Below are 25,128 nucleotides of genomic sequence, written 5' to 3'. Positions count from 1 at the left end.
GGGAGATGGGTGCAGGTGGAGCATAGGGTCTGACAAGAATATTGTGGAGATTGGGAGGGCAACGAAGAGCTATTCTGGGTCTGGTGGGCAAGATTTCAGACAGAACTGATGTCATTTCAGGGCATGATTTTAGGAAGTCATGGCTATGTCACAGTAGCTGATTAATCCATTCCAGACCTAGGCTGGTTGGGTAATTATGTGCAGTGAAGGCTGAGGTGAGAATGGTGTTGCCTTAGTTGAGCAGCACCTGCAACCCTAGTACAAAGACTTCCCTCCTATATCAGATATATCAAAAATTTCCTTGATTGTCTGAAATCCATGCCCCTCCCATCCCCAACCACACACTTTGCTTGTCACCACTGATGCTACCTCCCTCTCTCTATATCAACATCACCCGCGTAATGGTCTGTACGCTGCTGAACATTTCCTCAGTCAGTGACCACCTGATTCCAGACCGATAACATCCTTCCTACTAATCTTTATCAACATTATACTTACCAACAACTACGTTATCTTTGAGGGAAAGACTTACAAACAGATCAGGGCTACGGCCATGGGGATGAACCTGGCTCCATCCTATGCCAACCTTTTCATGGGTTGCTTGGAGGGGTCTTTCCTGGGATTCATAAGTCTTCAGCCCCTGGTTTGATTTAGATACATCGATGACATCTTTACCATAGGGATTCATATGAGACTGACCTGTTAAAATGCCTAGAATCTCTGAATACCTTCTCTCAATGAAATTTCACATGGTCCTATTCTGAATCCCTTGCCACTTCCCTTGATGTTGATCTCATCCTCAACGAAGGCAAGCTACACATTTCCGCCCACATTAAACCTACCAACAAACAATAGTACTTACATTTTGACAGTTGCCATCCTTCCCATGTCAAATATTCCCTCTCATAGAGCCTTGGCATTCGAGGCAAACATATTTCTTCGGTTGCAGACTCTTTACAGCAGTACACCACTAGTCTCACTTAGCCTTCACTGCATGTAATTACCCAACCAGCCTAGCTCAAAAGCAGATTTCTCAGGCCATCACATCCAATCCTGATACTGCTGATCCCTCCAAAAACAACTCTGGAGTGCCGGTCTGGAATGGATTAATCAGATACTTCGACAGGGGCATGACTTCCTAAATCATGCCCTGAAATGAGATCCATTTTGTGCGAAATCTTGCCCATCACATCTAGAATAGCTTTTTATCGCTTTCCCAATCTCCGCAATATTCTTGTCAGACCCTATGCTCCTTCTGTACCTATCTCCCTACCTTATGGCTGTTACCCCTGTGAACATCTTGCTGCAAGACTTGTCCTATGCACTCTCCTGTCACCACCAATAACAGCCCTGTGACTGGCAAGACATATGCTATCAAAAGGAGAACCATCTGAAACGACACGTCGTACACCAGCTGTTATGTAAACACTGTTCAGTCTTTTACATAGTCATGACTACCACCAATTATCAATTAGGATGAATGGGCATAGGCAGAGGGTGTATACTGTCAACAAGCAATATCCTGGTGCAGAGCATGCTCTATAACATGACAATCGTGATCTCGCTGCCTGTTTCACCATACACACCGTCTGGATTCTTCCCCCAGACACAAGTTTCTCGGAGCTCCGCAGGTGGGAACTAGGGCTAAAACACGTCCTTGGTTCTCACCACTCACCTGGCCTTAATTTACATTAATTTCTTCCATCTCAGCATTTCTTCACAGTACTACTCTTTCCTTCACTCCATTTTAGTTTTCTACATCTACCCATCTAGTTTTCACTGGCAGTTTTCATAGGCAGTTATCTCTGTCTTGCGTATTACCCTGTCTTCTACCTTTAAGCTCTCAGGTTTTCAAATCTTGTCCAATGCAGTCCCCAACAATCAGTCTTTCCTTCTCATCCTGTGTGGTAAGTCTTCCCTGTCCTGCGGTTCTGGGTGACTTTTCCGAAATCTACCCCTTTTCTTAGACCTCTCCAGTCCTTTTCCTTCACCCCTCTTCCTTCCCCTTCAACCCTTCTGCGTGAAGAAGGGGCCACTGGCTCTGAAAGGTTGCCTAATTATAACCTTTGTTTATGTGTGTGTTCTGCCACTGCTTGGAGAGTAGATTGTTTATCTATCCAATTAAATTATTTTGTCAAAAACTACAAAATTATCCAATTTTCTCATTGAGGGAAATTATCGGAAGCATGACAAAATGCCTTTCAGCAGAACCCCAAGAGCTCTTTATCAGTATGTGCCTCAGTGGTATGATGATAGCTCCACTTAGTGTACTTTCCATGGGACCAGGTGGTGAACTAGAACTGCACATAAGCATAATCGCTTACATGCTACTTGCTTCATTTTGTGCAAACGCTATTTTTTTTCCCCCGCCTTCACTAAGCTGGCAATGAACAACCAGCCACTCACAGAAGTCCTCTCACATCAGATAAAATGGAATTACTACAGATTGTACAAGTCTTTGCCTTTCTGGTGTGGTTAAGTTCTTTCTTCACTTAATAGCAAACTGAAACAGTGTATATTTTGGGCAAACAAGTTTCATGGCAAACATTTCATAAATTCTTTCAATTCAGAAATTATCATGTTAGAGTTTACTTATTGAATGGCAATCATGATTTACTCACCTGGAAATTCATTAGGCCAAAAAAATTCATTCGCACAAATGGATTTCTTCGAGACCACACATATACTAGCATTATTGTAAATGCTTGTCCAAGAAAGAGCAGATTAATAAAATACGCAAAAAGCTGGCTTAGATAAGGAAAAATTAAAAACAAATCAAGCAAAGGATGTAATTACACTCTGATCAAGCTACATAGTGTGCACCTGGTAAGATATCAACAATGACTGTACCATTTATTTTGTAATGCACCTATAGAATGTATAATGGGCAGTCAAATGGAAACGAGGCAGATGGGGGAGGGAAAACAAAAGACAAGTGCCAGTAGGACTCTGAGGGTCCCATACAAACTTAATTATGTACACAGATAGATTGTCTATATGTTTTGAAGAGTGAGCTTGCAGGTATCAAAATATGTAACATATAAGGCCACACCTGTTCAGTGTCTTGGCTCAGAAGCTCTCGAATTACTTACACTATCAAGGAACTGTAGACCTTAGTATTTGACATAAATTTTAATTTGATACCTATACCCAGTCCTAAGAAAACAGGGTATTAACGGGCAGAGAGACAAACAAAATAAAGTAATTCAACGAAAGTTCTGGTTTTACCAACTGAGGCATGGAACCCTAAAAAGTAAATAAACTGTTTATTATTTCAAAAGTGAACAACATACTTGTTAATGCATTTATCCCACAGAGACAAGACTGTCAATGCCTTCATGGATAATGTCTGCTGTAGCCTACAGGACCATGATTGTACCCAGGCACACACTTATTTGTGCAAAGCAAATCGACAGTCACGAATATCTTCCTTCATGGCACCAAAAATATAAATATCACATGGGGAGAAAACGGGACTGTATAGAAAATGTGTAAGGGCTTCCCAGCAAAACTTCTGCAACATAGTTTAAACATCATTGGTAATATGGGGGCCCAAATGTTGCCAGGGTTGTTTTGGCTATGATGCAGACATTTCACTGGGAGTCCCTTATATATCCTTCAAATGGACCTGTATCCCCCCCAACCCAATTCCCATATTTTTGGTTCCATGACGAAAGAGATTCTTGGCAGTTGATCTGCTCTGGATGAAGAGGTGCACACCTGGGTACAGTTGTGAGTCTTTAGGCAACCACAAACAGTTTTCCATGAATGCATAGACTGTCTTGTCTCAGTGCGATAAATGTACTAACAGTTATGGTGATTACTTTCAAAATAATAAACAGCTTACTTACTTTTCAGGTTTACATATCTCAATTGGGAAAAACAGAACCCCACTTTCTTCTGTTAAGATCCCATCTGCCTAGTTTTTATTTGACAGCCTCTCATGTGTTACTGATTCTTTTGTATTCTTTGTCCTATCTCTATCTATTTCCTTTCAAAGCACACTGATGTACACAGCACTACACACATTTTATTTGGATAAGATATAAATAGTTGGTTTTAAGTGATTACGGGTACTGGACTACTACTATGTGAGTACAAAAAAACAATAATTCACTTATTTACTAGATTTCTTTGTAATGAAACCTAGAATATTGCTTCAATGTACATTTCATAGAAATCACTCTGTTCATTTACATATAGTCATTACTATTTGCAAAGTTATATCTGTTCAGTAAGCACACCATTATTGAAAAATGCTGAAGTATTAGACATGCGTGTTTTAAGTTTCAGGAACTCTGCACACTACAGAATATCTCATAATTGGTGTGAGGCAATGTCACAATCAAACAGTGAACAGATGACACAAGTTACACAGACAGAACGTAATGCAAATATTCCCAGGGCAAGGAAATCTAGAACTAGGTCAGTTTAGTTTACTATGAACTGGATGGAATGGAGGAAGGGGAAGAGTGTGGTTTCAAGTTTTATTTGCAGACTTGTGGACAAAATAGTGTCACATCATCATCATCATCATCATCATCATCATCTACAGTTTCTAGCTCCTGGCTGAAACTGCTTAGAACAGAGACTTCTCCACTTTTTCCTGTCCTCCCACCATGTTCCTCTCTCCACTCTGTCCCTGTCTTCTCATTTTGGGGAAGCCTCAATCTAGAAAGTGCATCCCTTGATGGCGGATTGGGGAATGCTTGTCAGCATCCTCTGGCTGTTGAGGGGCAGGAGGGAAATAAAATACCTCCCCACAGACTACAATGGCCAGAGAGAAAACTCCATCAACAAATCCAGCTACAATATACACAGAAAGACAGTACCTGATAAACAACATGCTTTCAAGCTTGAAAGCCACAATATGGCTGTAAATATCAACAAGAGAAACTTCAATAAATATCTATATTTGAAGACAGGCAACATTTACAAACCAAGTTTGTGTTACTACCGTGTGCCACCATCCGTTGGATGATGTTAAAACAAAAATGCACTGATTAATAGGCTTGTTAGAATTTGGAAGCCATTGCAGTAAATTGTGCTACGAGGTTTTCGCTATGATGGAAATAGTGCATTGTCATTTTGTGATTCACCTTTTGCTTTGGAAGCCGGCCGCTGTGGCCGAACAGTTCTATGTGCTTCAGTCCGGAACTGCGCTGCTGCTAATGGTTGCAGGTTCTAATCCTGACTCGGGCATGGATGTGTGTTATGTCCTTGGGTTAGTTAGGTTTAAGTAGTTCTAAGTCTAGGGGACTGATGACCTCAGATGTTAAGTCCCATAGTGCTTAGAGCCATTTGAACCATTTTTTTTGCTTTTGGAAGGGAAAACACAAGATGAAATAAAAGTAAAATTAGGTACTGTTTAAAGTGATCCTTCGTCATCAGTGACAAGAGTTCAATTTTGTTCAACGCTGTTTTGTCACATTCAACGAAATGCCAAGAAACAATCAAAACAATTGGCTGCTTCTCGTAAATCTGCTCGAAATAAAGCAGAGTTGGCTCAATCAACCAGAAAAGTTATGGCGATGAATTTTAGGGATGCGAAGGGTCTCATCTTCATATAAGATGACCTTTGCATCCTAAAAAATGTCCTCTTAACATTTTCAGCTAATGGGAGCATCGACACCTTTTCTGTAACAGTCACTAAAAGTAATCCATTGTTTTGATTGCTGCCTGGTTTCCTGTATGATGATTAATCCACATATGATCCACAATGACAACTTCACATAAACAGTCTATTGGATCTTGCTTAAGTTGCTCTCAACACAGTTTTGTAATTCAAAGACGCACTTACTAATTGCCCAGTGTGAGCAATTGTGGAATTCAACTGAAGTCCTTGTGGAACTCAACTGAAGTCCTACAGACCTCTCTTAAATTTCTCAAAACATGGCACAATAGTTCAAAACCACACTCACTTGCTGTCCAACATTTGTAATCGCAACAGCCATCATCAGCCTGCCAATTTTTCAACACCAATCCATCATGTGATTTTTTTTCTTTTAATTTTTATATTTTTATTTCCTTATTGACCAACAAGAACCATGAAACATTTTCATTTCCTCTTCTTTTCTTGGTATTTTCTATTTTTCCAGTGTGCCATCATCTTCCCTTGTAGTCTTTCTCTTTCTTCTGTCCATGTTGTATTTCTTCTGCACTGAAAGTCTTCTAAATTTAATATTTTATTCTTAAACAGATTTCTGTCTGTTATTTCGTATTCTTTGATGTTTCTTTCTAGATATTTCCTCATTTCTGTAATCCACGCTACTGTTGATTTCTTCTTCCAGAAATACAGGAACATCTGTTTTGCAAGTCATTCAGTAGAGGTGTTGTCCAAAACAGATTAATCTTCTTTTAACTACTACTTCTGATTTCCTCTACATTTTTTTTTAGATCCCCCCATTACTTCTCATTTTCCAGCCATCTGTAGTTTGTATTGCACCTCCTATGGTAGGGCTTCACAACATATGTGCTCGCGGAGCAAGCTATGAACAGCAAGGCGCGAGCACAGAGCAGCGCGAGCACGCTACCCCCACTACCGGACCAGAGCTGAGAGTGGGGAGAGTCACGTGGGGCACACAACAGCTGCCGCCAGTCAATGTAAATCTGCGGCCACCTGCAGGGATATCACTCACGAATTATTACTGTGACAATTGAAACAAATAAAGGAGAATGTACACGTGCCACATAATTTTATTAGCTTAGTGTATGCCTCTACATTCGTATTAATTTGTGAACTATTACACAATAAAAGGTGTCACTGAAGTGTGAGATTCTCGGTTATCTTGTACTTTTTGCCCTTTACAATTGCATCTATGTTCGGAGTAATTGTTCTTGTGCATCGTAGGCGCAGCGTGCAGTTTAAATTTTGATCAGACAATGCGTTTCTCAGGCGCGTCTTGTTACATTTCATAGCAGAGAACAGTTGTTCACAAACATACGTGGAACCGAACATTGATATTATTGTAGCCGCCAGTTTGTGCAAACGAGGAAATCTATCCTGAGGAAAGTGTCTGTAGAATTCCAAAATGTTTTTCTTGTTCTGAAATTTGTCTCTGTATTCTCTGTCACACTGCAGGTCAATAATTTCTAGTTGCAGCTCAGGACGAATCTCTTCAATATTCACTGAATATGGAGAGTAGAACAGATCAAAATCACTGTCTAGTGTTGTCAGATCTTGAAAGCATTGATCAAATTCTTCCTTAAGGGCAACTAAACTATGGGAATAATGTTCACAGTCTTTGTGAACATCTTGCATGGATGATAATTTAGGAAAATGAGCTAGATTTCCTGTTTCCAGCTGACTCACCCAAAGTGTCAATTTCATTTTAAAAGCTCGTATTTGATCTATGAAATAAGTAATTAGCAGATTTTTACCTTGTAGTGGAATGTTCAAAGCATTCAGATGGCTAGTTAAATCTGCTAAGAATGCGAGACCACATTTCCATGAAGGCTCTTTCAATTCAGGAACACACATGTTATTTATTTCCATGAACATATTTATCTCATCTAATAGGCAAAAAAATCGATTTAATAATTCGCCACGACTAAGCCAGCGGACCTCGCTGTAATAAGGCAGGCTGCCACACTGACTTTCTACATCCTCAAGAAAGCTTTTAAATTGCCTTGTGTTGTAGCCCATGCTTCCTTATATAATTGGTTGTACGAACAACAACACTCATAACATTTTTTAGAGTGATACTCTTTGCACATAAGTTTTCCTGGTGGATCACACAGTAAACGCCCCATATTTCATTCGGCATGGTCAGTTTTTGCATTTTCTCCTTCAACAGCGCAACGAAACCTGATTATTTCCCTGTCATCGCTGGTGCACCGTCTGTAGACACTGAAACTAAAGAATTCCACGACAATCCTATATTTTCAACACTTTCTTCAATACTACTTAAAATATCACCTCCGGTTGTAGTGTTCTTCATGGCTACTACATTGAGGAGCTCCTCCCTCACCTGAAGATCTCTTTTAACACCTCTAATAAATATGGCAAGCTGCGCTGTTCCAGTGATATCAACACTTTCGTCCAGAGCTACAGAATAAGCCATAAAATCTTTACAGATATTTGCAAGCTTGCTCTGGACGTCGTCTGCCATGTTCTGTATGCGACGCATAATGTTCGTGTTAGATAATGGCACAATTTGAAACTGTTCAACTTGAGATGGACACAAATGTTCCGCTGCAACTACCAAACATTCTTTTATTAAATCGCCATCAGTGAAGGGGTGCAGGGATTTTGCTAAAAGCAAAGCAATTTTGTAACTCACTCTGAGAGCTGCCTCAGTTTATTTTTCTTCGTCGTCCAGATCTTCTTCGGATAGCTTTCTTTTAGGTTTAATAACTTCCTGTGCACGATCTGGTCCATCACATTTTCCACTTCCGTAGTCTTTCGCGTGGTACAACATATAATGTCGCTGTAAATTAAATTTCCTGAAAGAATTCAGCGTTTTGTGACATACTAAACATTTTGCAACACCATCTTTTTCTGTAAACAGATACAATTCTTCCCAACTGCAAAAGCATGGTTGGGGTCGCACAACGGCGACTTGACACGATTCTTAACCAGCGAAGTGACTGTTAGAGCTGATCGTAGTACTTTAAACGTTACACAGTCGTCGTGATTTCAATAGGCAAGCTGCGGCCCTATTCAAACATGCGCACGCATTTCCCCTCCTGCCCCCCCCCCCCCCCTCCCTCCCTACTCCGCGACCTCGCACCTGCTCGTGAGCACGTGCCTGAGCAGACGCGAGTAATCGTGCTCAAAACTGGCCAGTTGTTAAGCCCTGCCCTATGGTCTGCTTATAGTTTATTGTCAGGCATTCACAGCCATATAAACATTCTGGCCATACCATTGGGGTATAGTGTTTTAGTTTTGTTTCTCTAGATATGCATTTCTTGTTATAACTATTCTTTGTCAAACCATATGCTCTCCATTTCGTTAACTCCCACATCTACTGCTAATTTTTCTAGCCCATTCTGTTGTATAATTTCTCCAAGATACTTGAATTTACTTAGGCGCTCTATTTTACCTATTTGAGTTTCTATGAATTTTGGTGGAGTTTTTTTTTTTGTCTGTCATGGATTTTGTTTTTCAGCTGAAATTTTGAGACCAAATCTATTTGTTGTTTCTTCTTTATCTGAATAACTGCATCTGGCAGATTTTCTGAAAGTACAGGGTAAGCACAAAGTCTTGCCCTGATTGTAACATTTATTACAGAATGATTGTTTGACATAATAATTTACATTTGATGCCATAACATAGGTTAGTGTTACTAGTTTTTATAAGACCACTTACATTAGTAAACCTCAATGTGTGCTCCCTTGGTAGCTTGGAGAATGTTGAGGCGGTATTCCAGTTCCCGCCAGGTGTTTCGTAACGTGTTCTGTCACAGTACCCACAGCAGCTTGTATCTAGCCTTCAGTTCGTCGATGTCAGCAACTGGTGTGACAAAGACTATGGCCTTGATATAGCCCCAGAAAAAAATTTCACGGGCGTAATGTTTGGAGAGTGGGGTGGCCAGGGTGTTGGACCGTTCCTTCCAATCTACCGATCTGGAAATGTTTCCTCCAGGAAATCATGCACTAACAAATCCCAGTGGGGGAGGGGGGGGAGGGGGATGCTCCATCTTGCTGGAAAATTATCCATGGTTGATATTCTTCTAACTGTGGGGCAAAGAACTGTTGCAAAACGTCTACATAAATGTTAGTGGTAATGGATTTTTCTCCGAAGAAAAATGGTGCAAAAACCTTGTTAGGCATGAGGTAACACCAAACCTTCATTTTTTTCGCTGTAACTGCACCCCATATACAGACATTATGCCTATTTACCACTCCACTGACATGAACTGTGGATTCATCGGTAAAGCATATGTGATTTAAGTAATCATTAGTGCCATCAAGCCTGTTGAGAATATCAGTTGCAAATTCAGCATGTGTCAGCAAATCATTTGGTTGCAAGGCCTGGACAATTTGCACTATGTAAGCATGCAACCTACACCTTTCAGAAGACTCTTCACTACACTTGCTTGAGGTATTTGAAGTTCACGTGATGCTTGATGAGTTTATTTAGATGGACTCCATTGATGCGACTGCCGAACACGAACAACAGTTGCATCACTCACACAAGGCCTGCCACTTCGAGGATCTTCAACGGTGCCTATTTTGTTAAACTTTGCATACCATTGCTTTATTGATTTAACGTCAGGAGTGCTACATCCATAAGAAGCCCAAAATTTACGCTGAACACTAATGGGCGATTTCGTTTTGTGAAACCAAAGCACGCATTGCACTTTCTCCAGCTTCGACGCCATTTTGCCAGCAACTAACGTGACCTAACAGACTGCGTCGGCGTTGTGGAGCACTAGTGCCATCTATTGATCACAACAACTAGTAATACTAACCATGTAATGGCATTGAATGTAACTTATTATGTCAAACAGTTAGTCTGTAATAAATTTTTATTATCAGGGCAAGATTTTGTGCTCATCCTGTATTGCAAAATCAGCTGCAAAAGTCCAGCAGTTTCCTTCCTAGAATTATTGACATTCCCATCTAAGAGAATTGAAAAACTTCACTGGAAGGTACTACAGGCAATCTCTTTGACAAGAAATTGTAGGAAACAGGCTTCTTTTTGGTGAAGAAAAAGAAAAACATGTTCACCACAAGCTGTTACTGCAAAACGCATGAATTGTGTTAAGAATTGCTGCCGCATCCCTGTATTTGCCCAATTTGGCTCCCAGCAGTTTCTTCTTGATCCCAAACATGGAGAAATAGCTCAAAGGCAAAAAATTTCTGCTCAAGAGATAATGTCATAATTGAGACAGGAGTGGGTTAAAAAAGTGAGTGGACATTGGGAAAAGTTATATTCCTAAAAAGAAGAGCAATATTGATTTTCTTTTAAATATTGTCCTCAATCCTATTTCTTGAACTGCACTCATATACTTCCATTAAAAGCATGAACCATACAAATGCTCATGTCTAGAACTGCTTTCACTGTAAATGTAGCCGAGCATGCTTAAATTCTAATGCTCCAAAGATTTATTTTGAATTAACCGAGTACCCTGCTTTGCCTGAGCATGTCTTTATTCCAATCTTTTGTTAGTCCATCTCCTCCTCCCCCTATATGTGCCAATCTCATCCTTCCCCCTTGCATCTCTCCTTCTTCTCCTCCCCACTTCTCTCTCCATACTATCACACTCATCCCTATAGGACGCTGGTGGTTCTTACCACCACTGTATTTCTTTCTAAATTGTAACTAATTTGTATACCAAATTTGACTGAAATAGTTCCAAGAGTTTAGGACGAGTTTTTACCCATGGCTTTGCTCACGTACACACTTGTCAAATACATTCCACATCTATTTTACATGATTCAAATGTATTTTGCCTATCTATTTGGTGAATTTCACCCTGCAGTTTCGTTTTCAAGCAGCTACACATTTGTGATGTCATATCTTCTGAACTATGTGTCGTGCAATGATATATTCTAGGTATGTTCAGCAGCATATGTGGACACTGTGAAATGTGTTGTGAATAGAATTAGTCATAAACAAGTAATAAAGTAAAACATCATACTTGATGCCACAGTTTTTGATGCATTTCAGTACCTGAATTCATATCTCCTAAACTATGTGTTATATTATGATATATTTTTGTAGGTACATTCCGTGATATATGTGGATACTGTCTGCGAAATATGTTGCAAATAGAATTCGTGGCAAAGACATATTAAATTAAAATGTTATGCTTGCTTCTCACAGATCTCTGTATTTGACGCTGTATCTCCTAAACTATAAGTTGCACAATAATATAATTTTTCTGGTGTATTCAGTGGCACATGTGAATACTGTTTACAAAAAGTGTTGAGTATACTGTTAGTAGTAAAGAAATAATAAATTAAAATGTCATGTTTCATGTGGCAGTTTTACTGCATCAAAGCAAAAATCCAGTAAGCAGTGAGCTTTTTTCCTTTCATCATTTTGTGGGTGCTGTCAGTGGCAAACAGTTTCATAAAGGTTTGAAATTATATGTAAGGTTTGTTGCATGTCTCTATGTGCTCTCATTCTCAAATACCGGATGACTAAAGTATGGGTGTATGTGTGTGTTGAGGGTTATGCAAGCTTCATTTTTATCAATCTTACAGTGTAACTTAAGAGTGCAACTATGAAGTACTTGTCAGCTACATAAAGAGATTGAAGAAGCCAGTGACACACAAAGAGCTAATAGTGTTATCAGTGTGCACACACATTACTTTAGAGAGGTTATCACTTTCACTGTAATGTGACACCAACTGCAGTAACAATGTGAGTGTAACAATTTTCATAACAGAAGGTATTGGCCACAAGTTATTATGCATATAAATTTTAACAAAGGATACAATCATCATAAATCCTCCAAATAGGAACATCATAACAAAGTCTGCTGTTCTGCCACGAAATGAGCCTTCCTCCAGCATGCGACAATATCTATACGTAAATATCATGCTGAAGAAAAAATTAAAGCCCACTGTCCCGAAGAACAGGAATGTTGTCACCAGTCGCCAGAGCTGAAATGAAACCAAAATTCAGTAAAACTTAATGGATAACTGCAATGACAATCACTCTACAGGAGATATTAAGTTGTAGTAAAACAGCCAAACAAAGTAAAGCTATGCAAAACTAGGGCTGCAATATAGATCTTTGTTCTGAAAGCCGAAAGTCCTGACATGAGTTTAGGCCAATACACTTTTAATACAACAAGAAATTTACATGACACTAATGACATTAACATTACATTCCATATCAGACTTCAGTACATAATTTTTTTGATAGGAATTGAAGGGAATATTAGTGTTTTAACATGCCATCAAAAAACAGAGATCGAGCAAAAGCTTGGGCTGGACAGGGAAGGAAACGGAAATGGCTTAGGGATACAATGGAAAAACTAAATCTGGATGGGAATTTAAATCCTGATCCTGCTGAATGTGAATCTGACCTTGATTTTTACTGATAATATTTTTGTAAAAAAATTTTATGGCAGAATGAAAATTATCCGATAATAATGGTAAATTGGCAACAACAGACAAACCAACAGCCAATGGAATACAAAAACATTTCACACTTTATAATCAATGACGACATTTGCAAGCAGTGTGGAGTGGGAATGCCATCACATTGGGATGAACACATATTTAAAGCAGACCCAAGTACAATAGCAAAAAGAGGTTTCCGCTGAAAGATAATGGTAAATGACCTGAAACTTCCTGGCAGATTAAAACTGTGTGCCCGACCGAGACTCGAACTCGGGACCTTTGCCTTTCGTGGGCAAGTGCTCTACTGTCTGAGCTACCGAAACACGACTCATGCCCCGTCCTCACAGCTTTACTTCTGCCAGTATCTCGTCTCCTACCTTCCAAACTTTACAGAAGGTCTCCTGCGAACCTTGCAGAACTAGCACTCCTGAAAGAAAGGAGACGAGATACTGGCAGAAGTAAAGCTGTGAGTACCGGGCGTGAGTCGTGCTTCGGTAGCTCAGAAGGTAGAGCACTTGCCCACGAAAGGCAAAGGTCCCGAGTTCAAGTCTCGGTCGGGCACACAGTTTTAATCTGCCAGGAAGTTTCATATCAGCGTACACTCCGCTGCAGAGTGAATATCTCATTCAGGTAAATGACCTATTAGGAGACTAAGATAATGTCGGCTAGTTACACACCATATAGACATCCAGACTGCAGGTCCCCATTTTGATCAAGCATAAGACTGTGCCATGTGGAGACAGAGCATTAAAAGAGAGAGAGCCCTGCTACATCGCAGGACAAATGATGAGGACCTACATCAGTCATTTGTTTGTGTTCAGTGAAGACAGTTTTCTTATGGTAATATAATTAATAACTATGTGGCATTATGAAAATTATTAAACTCACATGATAAAATTTTGAATAAGTCAATATTTGACACCTCCTGTGCAGATTAAAACTGTATGGTGGGGTCCACACATTACGCTGCTAAGTGGAAGATTCATTCCAGGAATAGTTAATATTTATCAATCCACTGTGTTGTGCAGATAGGGAATATCATCCATTGTGGACAATGGAGCAATCATTTGCATCTGCTTCAAAACTGTAACAAGTAATGACAGTTAGCACAGACTCAACTGTATGAGTCTATACTGGAAAGGGACATCCACTTCCAAAGTCCACACTTGTACTTCATATACAGGGTGAAAAATAGAACTAGGAAAATGTGAGGCTGATGTTAGCTGCCATGCTACAGAAGCAGAAGTAGGAGAAATGTGTCAGACTATGTGTCAGTAATGGATATTTAGTAATCGTGGAGCAGTGCAGAGGATGCGTGAGTCATATGTGCATTTTGCAGTTATGGTGACATTGCGACAGGTGTACAACAGCAGTTATAGAGTCACTATCAGATTTCACTCAGCACTCTAATTTCTTTTTTGCATGAAATCAAAGAGAGTTCATAATTTTGAAGAGAGAAAAAAGCATGAGGAATGAACAGTCTGTTTATATCCCTGAAAAAATAAAAAAATGACAGTACATTGGTGCTAAGATTTTGTAGTATTCAAGAAAACAGCATCAAATTCAATTTTACTTGTACAAATCTCAAACTCAGTAACAGTGGAATCCTAGTGATAACGTACTATGGCTGGCTGCGTATTTATGAACTGTCTTGTTATGTGAAGGAACATGTAAACTTCATTCAAGATACCTGGATGTGACATGGAGCCCATATTCACCTTAACACTTCATACCATGCTTTTTTTTTAACACCAAATGATTTTTTAAAAAAACTGTTCAAGGATGCCAGGAAAAAATACTGGAAAAAAACTAAGACATTGTCAATTCTGGTAAAAATATTTGTTTACACTTTGAATTATGCAAAATTGTGTGAAACTTACTGTATTCACTCATAAATTACATTTACATTTTGCACTTACGCAAAACCAAGTGTAATTTACGCCATTAATAAATACTAGTGTATATAGTATAAAAACACCAAATGAACAGTTATGATAGAATTAATGATACTACTGAAAATGGTTGGATGGCATATGTCTTCAGATACTATGGAATGAAAGAAAGCAGTTTCTGTCTTTATTTAAACATAAGCCAACATTGCATTTCTCACACATGACAAAGGTATAGCCTTTATAATTAGAGAACATTGTTGTCTTCTCATTTCACACTGGCCAGTATTTGAAGGGTGGCCAGTGATTAAAGGGATCTAATCTTACATGCTTTGGAAGTAACGATGATCCCTCATATTTAAACCTATTGACCTCTGCTGGATCTGTGCTAGATAGTCTGCCTCACCATTTTGCTTCATGACCAATCTGACAAAGAGCTTGAGCCAGTCCATTTCTAAACTATTAAGTTGGTGCATAAGTTTGTAGCACTTTTCCATAAGATTAATAAACACAACAGATACAAATAACAGAAACTTTATTCATTAATAATATATTCCCCTTCACTATCCACAACAATGTGCCAACACTGGTGTAGATTTTCACTTCTGTAACTACAGAAACCACATGGTTTTTGGTTTTGAAGTGAAGACCTCATCGAGCCACGTTCAGAGGGCATTTTCATCCAGAAAGGAAGTTCGCTGAAGGTTATTCAACAGAGAACACAAAATGTGAAAATCTGAGGACGAAAAATCAGGTGATAAGGTCCCTGTAATCATGTTTTTTTGTCAGTCTAGCAGAATGTGGGCAGGCATTATAATGTAGTAGCATTACTTCATGCATTCTTCCTGGTCATTGTTCTTGGACTGTGTCTGCAAGATGTCTCAGCTGTTTACAATAAATTTCAGCAGTGGTGGTTACAACTAAGAGAAGCAATTCATAGTACATAAAAAATGGTTCAAATGGCTCTGAGCACTATCGGACTTAACATCCGAGGTCATCAGTCCCCTAGAACTTAGAACTACTTAAACCTAACTAACCTAAGGACATCACACACATCCACGCCCGAGGCAGGATTCGAACCTGTGACCGTAGCGGTCGCGCAGTTCCAGACTGAAGCACTTAGAACTGCTCAGCCACACTGACCGGGATAGTACATCACACCACTGCTGTTCCACCATGTGCATAACATTATCTATTGTGGATGTGCACTTCTCTTTGTACAGGGAGTTGTTGCTTTGTTTGGGCTCAACCACTCTTTTCTTTTCCTTATGTTGTTTGGGCTCAACCACTCTTTTCTTTTTCTTATGTTTGCATGAAGACACCATTCCTCGTCATCAGTAATGATACAGAACAGGAATGGTCAGTGTTGCAAGCAAGGATGCACACATGGCCACCCACTGATTTTTGTGATTTTGGCTTAGAGCATGCACTATCCATACAATCGATTTTTAACCTTTCCCACTGCATGCAAATGTTGCACAATGGTGGACTGATGGCAGTTCATCACATTTTCCTGTTCTCAAGTACAGTGGCATGGATCATTGTGGATTAATGCATTTAAACAATATTCATCAAACCCTGAAGGTCTTCCTGAAGATGATGGGTCACTACTGTCAAAATGATCCTCCTTAGAACAAAAAACAATTTTCTTTCTGTGCTCTGTCCAATGGCATTATCCCCATAGATGGAGCAAATATTTCTGCCAGCCTCCACTGCTGTCACCCCTTTATTGACCGGAAACAGAAGAATACATTGGAAATGTTCCAATTTCTCCACTTGGCACTCCATTTTCTAGCATCCACAGCTCCACTCACTATTTCCAAATGACAATATGCTAATATAAGCAATGGGAGTGCCAAACTGCAAAACAAAAATGCTACAAACTAAAGCACCACCATAATACTTCTGTTTATTGGCATGTATGCTGCTCTTTTTTTTTCAGTAAGTGGCGTGCTGTAGAGAATCCACAAATTTATTATAATTATTTCAATCAGATGGAAAAATGAACTTAAATATCATCATTTGAGTATAATTATTATATGCTGGCGTTGTTACCTAATAAATCTACATTTCCCATACGTGAGGCGTAAACAGAAACAACGACAGGGCATGGTACTATTCTGTGTTCTCTCTTCTTTCTGTCAAACCTTTTCACTTCAGATTCTGGAAGCTTCCCAACAAAAGTACACAGAAAACAGACAATACTACTGCCTTTATACAAAATGGAGGAAATGTCCACTTTGTCAATGGCAGTAACGTACTCCTCAGAATATCCATGTACTTCTATCTTCCACTTCTTTTCACTTTGAAATTTATAGTCTGGTGTTCTATTCCTCTGGATTATTTCCACACTCTAAATCCTTAGCTTGAATAGGTGTACAGCTAGACTTATAGGGGTATAATATCTGTCAAAATAGATCTTGTTCTTGTCCCTTGGTATTTCCATTACGTGACAAATTACACGTTTCCAGATGAGCCAATATCATTCAGTTTTTCTGTATCTTCGGGAGTTTTTCAGAAGCTTGTAGTACCACTATATCAGCGACAAGTTCATTATCATCATCCTCCAAAACATTATTTAAATTACGTATAGAACCTCTTGTAGTCTCAGGCTCACTACCATATCAGCAGATTCTCGTCATTTACAGTTATAGTACGATCTTCATTGGAAATGTCAAAATCTAAGCCATATTCACTTTCAGACAAACATGAATTCTTCACAAGTCAACACTTTATGTGGTTCATTTTCAAACTACAAGACTGACTCCATTAGAACAATCAAGCTACCATAAGAAACTAGAAGAAAGCAGAATGAAGGAAACACTAATTTGTTATTGTTTCAGTGTGGGTAGGAGTGTTCCTATGTGCTATTGCACATGTGCAAACAAAATTGAGTTGGGTAGCACTTAAAATTTATTAACAGAAAAACATGCTGAACTGAACAGAACACTCTCTAAAGGTTATAGAAGCACTATATATATTTTTTCTGTTCACATCTTCTTGCTTGCAACTACCAACACTCACCATTAAAAGAGAGAACTGTGTGCCAGACCCACAATGTGACATGGAGCAACACACACTGTCACTTCATGAGTTCCGTAGCACATTATGGTGGGAAGATACTTTTCAATTACCTTCATAAAACAACATTGCCAATCTGCAAGACAGTTTCCAGCGTTAAACTTCAAGGACAATGACGAAAAGCGAATTGAAACTTTTCTTTGCATACCTGCAAAGTAGTGTAATGAAGGGTTAAATGAATAAGCAGAACATCTGAGACTGGAAACAAAACTCTGCAGCGACATAAAACCATGTGACCTACAGCTATGACGAACAGTTCAAAATACATGTGGCATGCTGTCATAGTTAACACAACAGCAAAAGTCACTGATAAAATTTATTAGTCCAAGATGAAATATTTCAATTGTAGGCTATAAGCAAACACATAGCTGGTACTGAAGCTGCAAATTCTCATTGATTATGAGTCAGGTGGTTCAAAGATGAAATTAGTGTAAGGTGTCAGAATGTCAAAGAGGAAGCCACTCTGAACAGAAATTTCTGTGAGAGAACATAAGTGAAATGAGAGGATTTCTCCTCTTATTTTACAACTGGTTTTGATCAATGCAATAATCATCATATATTCTTTCTTTTTTAGTATATACCACATGCTGATCATGACCCTACACTATGATCATTTGTGTTTATCAGTTTTATTAATTACTTTACATCTTCTGATAGTGCTTACCTTAGCTACGACTTTTCATTGTTTGTATTACAGTTTAGAGGAAGATCGACATCTCTGATGATAATTGCATAGATAAAAACTTGTTATTAAATAAAAGAAAAAAAATTTTGCAACTGAAGACAGTTTTGAATTCTACATATTTTAAACAGTGGGTCACTCGGTATTTCACTGTGATTACTGCCTGAATTGTCTAGATGGAGGCCCTCAGTAATGTGATGCATGAAGAAATTGGGCAAGTGAACATCTGAAACAGAACCTCATTCAACTGCATCTGATTTTTTTCACTGATAAGTGTAGCGCTTCGCTGACACCTGTGATTGTCATAAAAAAAAGTGGAGGCACACAGATGGCAATGCTTGTCTCAGGCATGTACTCCAAGGACTACAGCAGGGAATTGGGTCAGTCATGTTTTGGGCCAGTATTATAGACATGTATCAGATGCGTCCACCTTTGCATGGCTAAGCATAATTTACATATTATATTTTTGATGTTGTGTTCTTTTCTGATGTACGAGGATTGTTCAAAAAATTCCGGGACATTCGTAATTTCGCACCAATGGTGTGTTGGAGCGAAATCCCTGCAAGCGCCTGTGTTTAATGTGTAACTGCCAGAAGTTTCATTGTTGTATGTCTGTTAAGTTATTGTTCAGTACTATACTGAATAGAATGTTGCATCACACAGATTGTGAATTTCAAGATGGCAGAGTTAGAGGAGCAATGTGCCTGCATTAAATTTTGTGTGTAACTCAAGAAAACCTTTACAGGGGCATACCAAATGACATAGGAAGCCTACAGCAATGAGTGCTTAAGCCCTACTCGGCACTACAAATGGTTCACATGGTTTAAAAATGGCCAGGCAGAAGTTAAAGATGACCCTCGTTCAGGATGATCTCCAATGTCTATCAGTTATGCTCATATCAGGAATGTCAAAGGAATTGATCATGCCAATCGAAGACTGACTTTCTGAAAGATTGCAGACGAATGTAACATTTCAGTGGATCATGTCATGAAATCCACCTTGGAATCCATCATCTTGCTGCCAAGTTCATCTCATAGTTCAAGTCAACACCAGACAGACCTTCGCCTCACAATCTGTGAAGAGCTTTCGGATCGCGCAAATGAGAATGAGATGTTCCTTAAGAAAATTGTAACTGGTGATGAGATGTGAGTCTACAGTTATGATAATGAGACCAAGGTTCAACCTTCAAAATTGGTTGCAGAAGGTTCTCCAAGACCTATAAAATCTTGTAAGGTCAGGTCAAATGTCAAAGTCATGCTGACAGTTTTCTTTGACTTTTAAGGATTAGTTCTCATTAATTCATGCCACAGGTACAATCTGTTACTTGATGGTACTATCGGGACGTGTTGCGATGCTTGCAAGAAAATGTGAGAAGCAAAAGCCAGAAATGTGGCGAGACAATTCATGGCCCTTCCATCATGATAACACATCCACACATTCAGCCCTGTTGGTGCATCACTATTGCACAAAAAATGAAATCACTGTGCTGCATCACTCTCCATACTCTCCAGACTTGGCAGCTGCAGACACTTTTTTATTTTCAAAGTTGAAAACCCAATTGAAAGGACAAAGATTTGCAATGACAGATGAGATAAAAGAAAATTCGCAGATGGCACTTCGTGCGATCCAGCAAGAGGCATACCAAGCCTGCTTCTGGAAGTGGAAATGGCGTTGGGAGCAGTGTAGCAATTGTGGAGGAGAATATTTCAAAGCAGACCATGTACAACAAGTAAAAAGTAAGCACAGATAAATTCTGTGGATGAAATTCAAGAATTTTTTGAACAGATGTCGTACATGTGTACCTCTTGCTGTTAAACAAGATTTGCTGGATAAAGTTCTTCGACTGAAACCAGCCAAATATTAAAGAAAAATGTAAATGGCAGCTTATAGTGTTATAAAAATTCATTTCTAAGATTATCATGCTTGCTTGAATTCTTTAAGCCATTACTAATAGAATGCCAAGAGGTCAACTAAGCTTACTGTTACACAATGTTGAATTTGTCCCATAATACAATAATGATGTGGTGTGTGAAATCATCTGTGTGTAACAGTAAGAGAGTAGAACACTGACAAAATTTATTTTGCATCTACATTTGTTTTTTGAATGTAAGTTGCAACGACAGAATGACGTCTAGTTTGGTTGAAAGGTGGAAGTTTAGTTAACATCTTGCAATGCCTCCAAACACATTACTTATGATAAATCTCAAAGCAGAGGGTACATTAGCTGCAGTGAATACTATGCCATAAGCAATACCACAGGCACTGAGACTGGAAAGAGAAGAACTATATATAGTTAAAGGGAACTGAGATTTTCCTTTCATAAGTACTTTATATAGAGTGCAACACAACTCTGAAGTTTCTCAATATGTTTAATGTTTTGGTAAAATTTTACGTATGTCAGTGGCAGTGCAGTATGGCAATATTGGTGTCATTCAGAAATTCTTTCATTTATAAATACTGGCTGGCTATCTGTTAGACTTTTAATGCTATATGGCACCATAATTCACTTCTTTCTGTGCCAAAATCAGATTTAAAACAAAATAGTAAAGATCATCCTTTCCTCTAGTGTTGTAACTATGCACTTCGCTATTATTTTTGAATCATGATAGGTTATTAACAACAAATTTCATAAGTGAATATATGTATTGGAAGGTACTGTGAATATCCACAATTCCTTAAAAATGACTGCAAGGTGATCTTGGGTGGGCTGCAGCTATTATTTTGATTACACACTTTTGTGCAAAGAATACCATTTCTCTTAGTAATGAATTACTTCAAAATATTATGCCATGTGAAAGCAATAAATGAAAACAGGCATAGTAGGCTAATTTAACGATATGTTTATCACCAATATTTTCAATAACACTAACAGCATAAGTAGCTGAACCTAACCATTTCAGCTGATGATCAATGTGTTTCTTCCAATTCAGTTTCTCATCAATGCAAACAACCAGAAATTTTGAATATTCTGCCTCAGAAATTTTGAATATTCTGCCTCAGCAACAGACTTCTGTTCAAAGTCTGCATTTATCAATGGTGTTACATCATTTACTGTACAGAACTGTATATACTGCATTTTCTCAAATATCAGTGAGAGTCCATTAGCAGAGGACCACTTAATAATTTTCTGAAAGACATTATTTACAATTTCCTCAGCTACTCTTGTTTGTTGGGTGTGATTACTACACTCCTACCATCAGCAAAAAGAACTAGCTTTGTATCTTCATGAATACAGAGTGCCAAGTCAGTAATATACATTAAGAACAATAAGGGACCCGAGACTGAACCCTGTGGGACACCATTCTTGATACCTCCCCAGATATGATATGATATGATTATATGATAGCGGAACAAACACTGGTAGCAGTTACTTCTGTAAAATATCTGGGAGTATGCGTACGGAACGATTTGAAGTGGAATGATCATATAAAATTAATTGTTGGTAAGGCGGGTACCAGGTTGAGATTCATTGGGAGAGTGCTTAGAAAATGTAGTCCATCAACAAAGGAGGTGGCTTACAAAACACTCGTTCGACCTATACTTGAGTATTGCTCATCAGTGTGGGATCCGTACCAGGTCGGGTTGACGGAGGAGATAGAGAAGATCCAAAGAAGAGCGGCGCGTTTCGTCACCGGGTTATTTGGTAACCGTGATAGCGTTACGGAGATGTTTAATAAACTCAAGTGGCAGACTCTGCAAGAGAGGCGCTCTGCATCGCGGTGTAGCTTGCTCGCCAGGTTTCGAGAGGGTGCGTTTCTGGATGAGGTATCGAATATATTGCTTCCCCCTACTTATACCTCCCGAGGAGATCACGAATGTAAAATTAGAGAGATTCGAGCGCGCACGGAGGCTTTCAGACAGTCGTTCTTCCCGCGAACCATACGCGACTGGAACAGGAAAGGGAGGTAATGACAGTGGCACGTAAAGTGCCCTCCGCCACACACCGTTGGGTGGCTTGCGGAGTATCAATGTAGATGTAGATGTAGATGTAGATGTAGATACAGGACTCTGCTGATTTTTGCAGACTAACCTGTAATGTAATTTCTCCCTTTTGTATTCTTCTAGTTAAATATGAATTAAACCATTTGAGCACTGTCCCACTCATATCACAATACTGCAGCTTATCTGGAGGAATTTCATGAATGAGAGATAACAAAATACCCCAATTGGTAATATTCAGTTATTCAGAGCATTAATATTTGATCAGTGAAAGCATATATAGCATTTCCTGTTCAAAAGCCCTTCTGAAAACCAAACTGACACTTTGTTAGTACCGCACTTCATTTTTACAAGTATGTGAAGCTACTCTTGAATACATTAATTTTTCAAGAATTTTGAATAAAGCTGTTAGAAGTGAGATTGGGCAGTAGTTGTTAGCATCAGACCTATCCCCTTTTTATGTAATGGTTTAACAATGGTGTCTGCCCAGAAAAATAACCTGTTTCAGTGAGCTACTACAAATGTGGCTGAGAATCCTACTTATCTGTTGGGAATAAGCTTTTGGTACTTTGCTGGAAATGTCATCAATTCCCGCAAGCTTTTACTTTTGAGTGAACTGACTATTTTACTAATTTCAGTAGGAGAGGTGGGTTGAATTTCAATTTTATCAAATTGGATCAGTATTGCCTCTTCTATATAGAGCCTTGCATTTCCTAATGAATAGAGGGATCCTATTATGTCTACAACACTTAAAAAATATATAACCTTTTCACTGAGTTTGGAAAAAACACACACAGTCTTCTTGTGCTCTTAGTTGCCCTGTTTCCCTTTTAACAATATCCCAAATTGTTTTAATTTTTAAATATCAGAGGTGCAAGTCTCAAACATAATGCACACACTTCTGGACTTCTTAATAACTTTTCTTAATAAAGTGCAGTAGTTTTTATAATGTTTGACTGTATCTGGATCATTACTTCTACTAGTTATAAGATACATGTACCTTTTCTGTTTGCAAGATATTTTTATTCCTTTAGTAAACTATGGCTTTTCAGATGGTTTCTTACAATTATGTTTCATTGTTTTGTTAGGGAAACAGTTATACTCACAGAGGTATCAAGAAATATGTTAAATTATAAATTAGGCTCAAGTTCCCTGTACAACTCATTTAAGTCTCACTGTTGCATGACACCCCTAATATTTGCAATTGTTAAATTGTTAACTGAACACACTTTTTTTGGAGGATTGTTTTGCATTACTGTATAGAGTTATGTCATTTACTGTAATTAGCTGTGAATCATAATCACACAAACCATTCTTAATAGAAAATGTTTTTATTTGATTAAATTTATCTTGGTCTATAAAAACACTATCTATCAGTGTGCTCCTTTCCTGTACTACCCGAGTAGGAAAAATCAATAACTAATGTCAATTTGAAAGCACCAAGTAATAATTCAAGGTCAAGCTTTCTAGTAGACTCTTTCCGAAAATCTACATTGAAGTCCCCCTAAACAATAATTTGTTTCCCACTGTCTCACAGATTGCATGACAAAGCATCTAAGCTTTTCAAAATTAGCTGAAAATTTCCCAATGGAATTGATACACAGCTACAATTATCAAAATGTCATTATTTAGTTTAAGCTCACACCTGCATGCTTCTACGCGTTGATCTACACAAAATATTTTAGTTTCTAAATTTTTCAAACTATGATAAGTTTTAACACATACTCTCCATAGTGTCTTTACTTACATGTGCTAAGAGCTTATATCCACCTTCATTTAGATCTTTTCCATATCAGTGACTATTTGATGTTCAGACAGGCATAGTATATCTATGGTACCCTCAATTTCTAAATCTTCTGAACACACAAGAAGTGCATATAATTTGTTTTTTTAATCCCTTTATATTCTGGTGCAATATACTAACCTTATTTTTCCACTGTACTTTTATGAGAATCATGTGATATTTTACATCTCTAGTACCTCCACATCTGAGCTTCTCATTAAGCTTAATTTCATTCAATCTTGAGTAACAGCCTAAAAAAATGAGGTACTCCGAAGAGTTTCAGTGCCCCCCCCCCCCTCAACCCCCAATAGATTTTGCTATCATCTGGCCAATTTACCTTGTCCACTCATTAAATTAATCATCCTAAAAGTAAACATCTCATAGAAAAACATTTGCATTAATATAAATGTCACATAATTCCCAGCATTCAATGCTATTACTAACATGAGTACACTACACCCCCACTGCCATAAGTAAAATTTAACCCACATTTTTTGATAGTTGGCAATCACAATATTAAGTCATTTCATTGTCTTGCACTTACAGTAAATTTACCCCAGAGAACCCCCTCTTTGCAGATTCATGGAGTATAATTATTAATGTAATGTATAAAAGGTCTTGACAGTTCACATACACCTTAAACACTCTCCCCTTTATTTTATGTCTAGGCTATAACTACTGTAGAACAAAATTATTTTTGAATTCTGTAATTTGAGATGCAAGTTGTATTT

At 38.5% G+C, this 25,128-nt stretch overlaps 1 protein-coding gene across 1 annotated transcript in view; it reads right to left on the bottom strand.

Annotated features, from left to right (window-relative positions):
- Positions 1–25,128, bottom strand: part of LOC126464455 (derlin-2) — an 81,669-nt gene that overhangs the window by 55,669 nt on the left and 872 nt on the right. Inside the window, exons 3-4 of the mRNA XM_050096236.1 lie at positions 12,391–12,558; positions 2,622–2,744 (exon numbers count right to left, since the gene is read on the bottom strand). Of these exons, the coding sequence (XP_049952193.1) occupies positions 2,622–2,744; positions 12,391–12,558 (291 nt within the window). The remainder of the gene's footprint in view (positions 1–2,621; positions 2,745–12,390; positions 12,559–25,128) is intronic.

This window comes from Schistocerca serialis, chromosome 1, assembly GCF_023864345.2.
Source record: "Schistocerca serialis cubense isolate TAMUIC-IGC-003099 chromosome 1, iqSchSeri2.2, whole genome shotgun sequence".
Lineage (NCBI taxonomy): Eukaryota > Metazoa > Arthropoda > Insecta > Orthoptera > Acrididae > Schistocerca > Schistocerca serialis.
The sequence above is the reverse complement of the archived record's forward strand: the minus strand, read 5'-3'. Positions and strand labels throughout refer to the sequence as shown.